We start from the raw sequence: 9,483 nt of genomic DNA on the forward strand, positions 1-9,483 counted from the left end.
AAGGGGGTGGCCCCTCCGAGGGACTCGCGGGCGCCCGGGGCCTTCGGAGCGCGCGGGGGCGGTGGCGGCGGCGCTACCTGGAGGCGCGGTGGCAGGCAGGTGTCCGAACTGCATAGTGATGCAGAGGTCGTTGTCCAGGGGAAACTTGTGGCAGTGCAGCATCTCGGGCCAGGGGAAGCCGTAGGCCTCCATGAGTGGCGCGCAGCCGGCGCGCACGGCCTCGCACAGCGAGCGGCACGGGTAGATGGGCCGGTCGAGGCAGACGGGCGCGAAGAGAGAGCAGAGGAAGACCTGCGTGTCCGAGTGGCAGCGCTTGGCCAGCAGCGGCAGCCAGCTGCTCGCCTGCTGCTTCACCTCGGCCAGGCTCTCGTGCTCCAACAGGTTGGGCAGCCGCATGCGCTTGTAGCCCACGGTGTGGCAGAGCGGGAGGTCGGCGGGGATGTCGAGGCACTGCGGTGGTTTGGAGTACGAGCGCCCGTGCAGCGGCTCCGCCTGCCAGCCGTAGTAGTCGTACTCCTGGGCGCGCGCCGGCGCTCCGTGCAGCGCCCCCAGCAGCAGCGCCAGGGCAGCCGCCCGCGCGCCCCCCGCCGCCGCCCGCATGGTGCGCGGCGTCCCCAGATGCCCCGGAGTGCACCCGCCGCCTCGCCGCTCCCCTGCAGCCGCTGCCACCGCCGAGGTGGCCCGAGTGGTGGCAGCCTTCGCTCCCGCTCCCGGGCGCACCGAGTGATCCTGGCACCTCCCACCTCGGGGCTCCGGCCCCGGCCTCACCGCGCGCCCCAGCCAATCTCCGGCCGCCCGGCCCCCGGCCCAGGCGGGGAGGCGAGGTGGAGCCCCCACGGCCCCTCCCGCTGGCTCTCGCGAGTCCCGCCCCGCGCGGGCTCCTGCGCCCCTCTCCCGCGCACCGGCCTCCTACCAGCGCGGGGCTCGCCTTGCTCCGCTCCGGGGGGCTCCCTCACCTCCCTGGGCATTTCCTCGCGGATCGCGTTCTCCATCCTTCCTCCTTATCTCCCTCCGCCACAGCCTCTCCTGTTCCTTTTCTCACTCACTTCCCTTGCTTATCTGCCCGGCTCGGCCTTTCCCCCTCCGCTCTGCTTTCTCTTCCCTGACACCTCGGTTCTCCCTTCTCCTGGCAGGAGGCTCCCGGCTGCCCACACCCTCCTGTTCCAGGAGGGCAGTTCTTCACCCGACCGCCCTCAAGCCTGTGTTTGAGCTCCTGCCTGGTGCCGGGCACTGTGCTGCTGGCTGCCGGGGAATGAGAGATGGATCTGACCCAGGACCCCCACCTCCAGGGACACTGTAGCCTAGTGGGGGCGAAGGTAATCGTAACTGCCATTCAGTGAGCTCTAGGTGCCGCGGACACTGCGCAGCCCTTCACAGCCTTATCGCCGACTATTTCTAGTGATAGCTAATACTTCGTGGGTACTTAGAGTGTCTGTTCGAAGCACATTGCATAAGTTACCCCATTTAATTCTCACAGTAATGCTCTAATAAGGCGAGTGGGTACTGTTATTATCTTCACTTTGCAGATAAAGGTAACCAGGCAAAGAAAAGTGAAGTGAGGATAGGGGCCAGGGCTTGACCCCTGGTGGTCTGCTTCCAGAGTCAGAACCCGGGTAACCCCGGGAAGTCTGGATTCTGAATCTGCAGTCTGGCTGGCTTTGAGGGCCTTCAGGTGATGTCACTAGCCCTTAGTCACACAGCTAAGGGGTGAGAAAGTCAGGATTTGAATCCAGGTTTGGGCTCCAAACACCAGGGCTTAACTACATTGCCAGAAGATAAATTCCAGCCCAGGCCATGAAAGGTTGTGGAAGGAGGAAGGAATTGAGGCTATCCAGGGAGGCACTGGAGAGGAGGTATTCAGGAACCCCATGTTCGGGGTCTTTTCCTCCTGTCTGGGGCCTGCCTTCCGTTGGCTTTCCTGTGGGAGGAGCTTTGGAGGAATACTTGAGGGTAGGGGAGCTTCTTCTTGAGAGCCCAACCTGAGACCTGACCTCCCGAGTCTTTGGTGGGGGGGTCCTCTGGGAAGACGTCTTGCAGGAGGGCTTGGGGCACTCTGGGAGCTGGGTCTGCCCCCACTCCACTTCTACTGTTACACCTCCTACCCCCTATCCTCCTGAATGTTTCCAAGGCTCCTGCCTTCCATGGATCTGTCCTTGCAGTGGTAACAGAGGGAGGTGAGGGGGCACTCTTCTTAATATTCAGCAGACACACACGAAGCACCTACTGTGTGCAGGTGTGGAGGTGTGATATATACACCACAGGTAGGGATCCAGAAATGCAGAAGTCTGCTTCATCTGCTCTAGCGTGAGAAAAAGACAAAAGGCAGGGCAGAGGACACAGAAGGACATCCAGCAGACAGAGCCCAGGGTGGGTTCAGGCAAAAGAGCATGAAGAGGTTCTTTGGATGACCTGCCAGAAGGTAAAGACCCCCTCCCTGTCGGCGCAGGCAGCAGAGTATAGTGATGGTACAAGAGCCTGGACTTTGCAGACCAGGTTGAAGTCCGAGTGCATATTGCCTGAGTGACCTTGGGTAAGTACTTAGCTATTCTGACCATCCATTTGCTCAACAGTTATTGTGGGGGCAAACAAAATGATTCATGGAAAGAAAGCCCCCCCCCTCACAGTGCCAGCACACAGTAGGCACCTAGGAATGGAAGATCTCCAAGGGATGTATGCCTTGGGAGTGAAAATGTGATGTGTGTTCTGCAGGCTTCCTGGGATACCTTGGCCCTGGCTGTGGTTTGGGACCCTGAGCAGTAATTCTGTTCCCTGTGCTCCATCTGACTCTTATCCCTGCTTCAGGCTTGGCAGGGCTTCTGCGGGGGAACATGTGGTCTTGGGCACTGGCAGGGGGTGTTGGCGCTCCCCAGGTGACGGGCAAGGTGATGGCTCCCTAGGCAGCTGGTGCACCTCTGCTGGTCTCGGCGGCGCAGTGCTTGGCCCGGACAGCAGGAGGCATTGTTCCTGCTGCTGGTGAGGTAAGAACCACACAGGGGAAGAGCCAGGTGAGTTGTACCTGGCAGCTCTGGGGGCTCCTAAGGGCAGGGGTGCCAGTCTGGAAGCTGCGGGGAAAAGGAGGCTGGGCTGTCTTTGTCTGACAACTCCCTGACACGGTGAGATTAAGGAGGGAAGGCCTTCATGGGAATGCAGCCCAGGTGGGAGCTGTGCCATGGGGCACTCATTCGGGAAGATCTCCCGCTGCGGCAGAGCCAGAGCCAGTGGGTGACCTTGGCTCTGCACTCTGATGTGATGCCTCTTCCTGACGAGGCTGTTCCAGGGCCTGGGCAGCTGTGTGGAACACCTGGCAAGCTGGGCATCTCTCCATCGTGGGGCTTCTGCAGTCTGTCCAGGTGCATATTGCCCCCAGGTGATGGAAGGGACAGTCTGTTAAAAAAAAAAAAGTGTATTTGTGGTTTGTTGTGAGCAAAGTTTTACATAGATACTTCTTAGGTCAACCTTGCTAATCATGTAATCCAGTCCTACATTTTTCTGCCTTTTTATTGCCTGCTTTAGTGATTCTCCAGATGCGGTCAGGGTTCTCCAGAGGGTCCCCAAGTCCTTTTCAGGGAGTCTACAAGGTCACAATTGTATGTGATTCAAAGATTCACTCTAAGTACTAGATAGATCAATGGATCTTAAGGTAACAGAGTAAGAAAAGTTTATGGGTACAGATTCAGGTTCTACGTTACAACCAACATTTAAGGAATGGCCACATGGCAATTTTTTAGTAGTATCAAAGAAGAATATCTACAATGTTTGAAAAGGCTGTTAAAACATTATTCTCTTTTGCAGCTACATTTCCGTGTGAGGCCAAATTTTCTTCATATACTGCGACCAAAACAACATGCAACGACAGATCGAGTGCAGAAGGAGGTATGAAATGCTGAGTCTAGTAAGCCAGATGTGAAAGAGATTTGCAAAAATAAAGACAATGCCACTCTTTCCACTATTTTTTTGTTTTGTGAAATATACTTATTTTTCACAGAATTTGTTATTTCTCTTCACATATAAATGGTTTATTTTTGTTACTTTGTTACTTATTTTTGTTACTTTCGCTCAGTTTTAATTTTAAACATGCTCATTGTAAAAACACCTAAAGGAGGGGCGCCTGGGTGGCTCAGTGGATTGAGTGTCTGCCTTCAGCTTGGGTCGTGATCTTGGGGTCCTGGGATTGAGCCCCGCATTGGGCTCTCTGCTCAGCAGGGAGCCTGCTTCCTCTCTCTCTGCCTGCCTCTCCGCCTACTTGTGATCTCTCTGTCAAATAAATAAATTAAAACAAACAAACAAACAAACACCTAAATGAGGGGCGCCTGGGTGGCTGGCTCAGTGGGTTAAAGCCTCTGCCTTCGGCTTAGGTCCTCTCTCTCTCTGCCTGCCTCTCTGCCTACTTGTGATCTCTGTCAAATAAATAAATAAAATCTTTAAAAAAAAAACACCTAAATGAAAGGTCTGTAATTTAATCTAAAAACTTCAACCTTTTTTTAAAAAAGGTTTTATTTATTTATTTCACAGAGAGAGAGAGAGAGAGGCAGTGAGAGAGTTAATACAAACACGGGTACTAGGAGAAGGAGAAGCAGGCTTCCTACTGAGCAGGGAGCCCAATGCGGGGCTGGATCCCAGGATCCTCGAATCATGACCTGAGCTGAAGGCAGACACTTAGTGACTGAGCTACCTAGATGCCCCAAAACCTCACTCATTTTTAAGAGTGTAAAGGGTTCCTGAGATCAGAAAGTTTAAGAACTGCTGGTTTACTTATTGTATTCATTTCTTTTCTTTCTTTTTTTTTTTTTTAAAGTAATCCCTACACCCAGCATGGGGCTGAAACTCAGAACCTCGAGATCAAGAGTCACATACTGCACCGACTGAGCCAGCCAGGTGCCCCTAGTCTATTCATTTCCGATAGAGGTGTATAAAATCTACTTTGATTGTGGGTTTACTATTTTTTCCTTTTTTTGAATCAGTTTTGCTCTATATACTCTGAAGCTATGTTGTTACGAGCATAAGGGTTCATGACCATTATCTGTTCTGGTTGGATTATAATTTCTATCTGTATGAAATAGCTTTCTTCGTTCCTTTTTTTTTTTTTTTTAAAGATTTTATTTATTTACTTGACAGACAGAGATCACAAGTAGGCAGAGAGGCAGGCAGAGAGAGAGGAGGAAGCAGGTTCCCTGCGGAGCAGAGAGCCCGATGTGGGGCTCGATCCCAGGACCCTGGGATCACGACCTGAGCCGAAGGCAGAGGCTTTAACCCACTGAGCCACCCAGGTGCCCCTTCTTCATTCCTTTTAATGCTTTGTCTTGGGAATAATCATTCCATGCATGAACATTAAACTAGAGCCTGCTGCGGGCCAGGCATATGCATGAAATAGTCTTGGTTCCCATCCCTGTGGAAGACATGGACACACAAAGGCAAGGTAGTGTGGCAGGAAGAGTCTGGGCTTTGTGTCAGACTGACTGGCGGCGAATTCTGGCCACTTGCTAGCTGTGCATCCTTGGACATATGTCTGTTGAACTTTGACCCTTGTTTTCTTCATGTGTAGACTGAGGTGAAGAACCTTTTTTTTACTGGGTGTTAGTTAAGACTTACGGAAGCAAGGGAAGAGAGGAGCACCCAGCAGAGCGCCCGGCATATGGGAGCATTGTGATTAGCGTGAGTGGGAGATCCGCCCCATTCATGCCTCCCAAGGCCCCACCGGGAGGGGCAGTGCATGGCAGTGGGGAGTGTACCAAGCTTGGACTCAGAAGATCTCAGTTGTGTGTTTTCAGCTTAATAGCAAGTCCTCCCAGCCCCACATGCTCAGTGTCAGTTTCCTTATTGGTGAGATGGGGAGGACCACCTCTGCCTCACATTTTCCAGGGGGCCATCCTGAGGAGCAAATGAAATAAGGAAGAAGGAGGAGGTGGAGATGATGACAGGGGTGAGGCTGACTTTGTTGCCTGCCCAAGGTGGGGCCTCTTCCGTCCCAGCCTGTGAGCAAGGTCCGCCAGCCCAGGTTCACCTGCCTCCCAGGAGGGCTGTGATGCCCAAGGTGATGAGACAGAATCTTGTCCTTATTTCAGAGTCTTCAGGAATTATCTGCCTTTTACGATCTCAGTGCTCCCCCTTGGGATACCTGTCTTCACAGCAGGGGCTCCTGAGTGCTCAGCAAAAAGTCCAGCCTGAGTGGCCTGTGTAATTAGGAGAACTCACAGAGTTAGCAGGGCCCCATTGCTATTGCCCTTCAACGTCCCCCATCCCGACCATTGTCTGTAAGAGGAAACTAGAACTTGGCCTTCCTGACTCTCAGTCCAGTCCTCTTACTACAGCACTGTTTCGCTTTCCATCATTTAGGTTTGTTGATTGTAAAGTCAGTATCTGTCCCAGAGGTCCCCAGCCCCACAGAGCCTTCCTGCTACGCAGACTGTGCTCTGGGAAGCAGTTTGGGGGGGCATGTTTCAAGGATCTCTGAGTGCCCTGGTAGCCATGGGGTCCTGCTCATAGAGAGGCTGGAGCTGGGCTCACTGTCATTGAATTAAGTGGCCAGGGAGGCAAGTCACGGTCCTCCCTTCTATGACCCTGGACACTGGTAGGCACACTTACTGGATATCATCGGTGAGTCTCACTGGAACCAAAGCAGAGGCAAGCTTGTCTTGGACTGGGGCATGTCTTAGCTTAAGGAAGCCTATCTGAAGTGCAACAGGAGGGGTGTGGGTGGGCCCTGCTGGTATTCTCTGGCCAGGGCTGGGGGTGTAGAGGAGGCTTTTGCCCTGGGTCCCCAGCATACCTGGGGCCCCCAGGGTCTGGCTAGTAGGCAACCACAGCTAGAAGCATATCAGAGAGGCAGCTAAATGTTTTGGCTAAGGCCAAGATCTCTGAAGTAGGACTGAATTCTAATTTCAGCAATGCTACTTGACCTTGCACAGGTTATTGAACCTCTCTGTGCTTCAGCTTTCTCATCTGTAAAATGAGGATAATAAGGGTAATTCCTTTTAGGATTATTTAGAGGATTAGAGTTCATTTAACAATTGCTTACGGCAGTGCAGACGGGAAAAGCTATCTACACACAGTTGCTAGTTAATACTATTGAGCACTGGCTGACCATGGTCTTTAGACACTTACCAAATTCCATTGCTCCTTGCTCCTAAGTTTCTCTTAAATCCACCTGTGCTCTCCCTCCTCCCACTTGTCCTTCCTCATGGCTCAGGGCTGCTCTCTGGTCTCATCGTTTTCTGCTCTGCAGGAGGGAACCGGTCACTTCACACTGCTGACCTGTTAGGCTCTCCCTTCAGCTCTGGTTCCTCAGATGCTCTGATGGCTTGTAGTGTCAAGTTCTTCCCAAGACTCTGGAAGGCTAGACCTCTTCACTGGGCTTGCTCGTGGAACCTGAACTCCCCTTTGTGGCCTCCTCATATTGGTCATCATGGCATTGGGTCTATTGTCTTAATTTCTGGCATCCCTGTAGACAGAGAGCTCCACAAGGGCAAGAGCTCCATTTCTTTTGCTCCTAGCACACTGCCAGGCACATAGCAGGTGCTCAATAAATGTTGTATGAATGAATGACTGAATGGGTAGATGACTGTTTGGTGGGAGGAAGTGTCAGAAGAAAGGAGACTTTGGAGCGAGCCAGGTTCAAGCTGGAGCTAGCTTCTGCTAACCTTTTTTGGTCTCTGTTGGAATTCTTGGGAGGCCCAAGGAAGATCAGGAGGGTTATAGGGTGACTGTGAGGAGAGGTGGGGACTAAGGGAAGTCCAGTTGTGGAGTATTTCATGCTAGTTCAGGGATTGCGGGTAAGGGACAAGCCCCTAGGCTCATGTTGACTTCTCTCCCTCTTTCCCTCCCCTCTCTCCAACATGTGTTTAGGGCATCCTAGGTGCCCGGCATCATGCTCTGTGCTTTCCTTTCATGATCTCAATAGCACTGTGAGGTAGGTATTATTACCCTCATTTAATAGGAGAAAACTGAGACCCAGAGAGGTTCTGTAACTTACCTATAATCACACAGCTATGAACCAGAGCCAGAACTTGGAGTTCCCTCTGTGGCTTGTGGATTCCTGCCTGCATGTGAGAAGTGGCTAGGGGTTCCATCCTACTGAGCCCTGACCCCCAACTGTCTTGCAGAAAAGGAGGGCCCTAGGGCCAGAGACTTCCATGGGACTCAAGTGACCGAGGCTGCCAGCAGGTTTGACCCTGGTTGGCCAGGCCACTGCCCCCGAGGGAGCTCAAGATCTAGAGGGGCAGCTCTGCAACGCACAAGTACACGAACACTAGTGCAACATCCTGGTGGGGAGGTAGAGAGGTGCCCCCAAAGCCTCATCTTTGTGGAAAGGAGAATGAACACTGGACACAGAGTCAAAGGTACCTCGTATTATGCTTTGCCTCCACCACTTGTGGGCTGTGGGAATGTGGGTCAGACACAGTTCCTTGTGCTTTAGTTTTTCTGTTGGCAAAGCAGGCACTTTCTCCTGCAGACTTGTGGGGGGAGATTAAATGAGAAATACCTGAAGATGCTTAAAAGTGCTACGGCCTAAGTGTTTGGAGTTTTGTGTCGTCACGGGAGGTGGGGGGGGGGGGGCGGGCATGGCACATGCACATGGCCTCCACTCTCCCAGCCCAGCTACGGCTGTATGGGCCCTTAGGACCCCAGATTTCTAAGATGTTTCCATTGAAAGCTATTCGCTATTCCAGTGGTTCCTGACCACCCGGGTGTGCGAAGGCACTAATAAAGGTTCATAAACTATCCTCCATGTTTCCCCAAATCAACACAGAATGGTTCATTTGCCTGTAAATAAAACAACAGATTTCTTTGCTTTTGGCTGGAATTACATGCTCTCAGGATGGAACTCCTTCTCTCATGCTGAACAGGAGTAGATTGGCAGTCCATGCATCTTTGATTACTTCGGAAAACAGAGGCTGGGTGAGGGAAATGAGTGGCCTGGCAAGGGGAACTGTAGGTCAGAGAGGCCCCGGGGGCCTTTGTGCTCAGGGTCTAGGGGAGGAAGTCAGGAAGCCCCCAGGAGGTGCTGGAGGGCAGGGCAGCAGAGGGGAAACCCAGGGCATGAGTGGTAGGAGTGGGGGCCAGCTGTTGGGGGAACCCTGGGCAAACAATGGCCTCATTAAGGAGAGGGTGCTGGTGGGGAGGAGCCCAGCAGGGCCAGGGAATCTCCAGTCCCCTACCCTAGCCAATGGAGCAATTGTCTTCTGCTGGGAGGGAGCTGGGGCCTGGGCCTGGGAACTGCTGGGCACTTGCCCTGAGGGCCATTGAGGTGGTCTCAGCTCTTTTCCTGGGCTCAGAATGGCTCTTCTGTGCTGAGGGTTCAGGCCACAGTAGGGGCTACCTGGTCCTTGTTCTTCCAGCTGGCGGGTTAGGGTGTCGGGGTTCATACAAGGCTCTCTGAAAAGGGGTCCCTACTTGCCTCCTCCCCACCTCTGGGAACCTGAGGTCCTGGCGAGGTTGGTCTCAAGCTACTATTTGTGGTTTTCCTCTTCTCCAGTCGCCTGTCGC

At 53.1% G+C, this 9,483-nt stretch overlaps 1 protein-coding gene across 1 annotated transcript in view; it reads right to left on the reverse strand.

Annotated features, from left to right (window-relative positions):
• Positions 1–600, reverse strand: part of LOC111144817 (secreted frizzled related protein 5) — a 5,185-nt gene extending 4,585 nt beyond the window's left edge. The window contains exon 1 of the mRNA XM_022499318.1: positions 78–600. Coding sequence (XP_022355026.1) covers positions 78–600 — 523 coding nt within the window. The remainder of the gene's footprint in view (positions 1–77) is intronic.
• Between the last annotated feature and the right edge of the window lie 8,883 nt (positions 601–9,483).

This window comes from Enhydra lutris, unplaced genomic scaffold (assembly GCF_002288905.1).
Source record: "Enhydra lutris kenyoni isolate GAN:26980312 unplaced genomic scaffold, ASM228890v2 scaffoldscaffold12, whole genome shotgun sequence".
In the NCBI taxonomy this organism is placed as follows: Eukaryota; Metazoa; Chordata; class Mammalia; order Carnivora; family Mustelidae; genus Enhydra; species Enhydra lutris.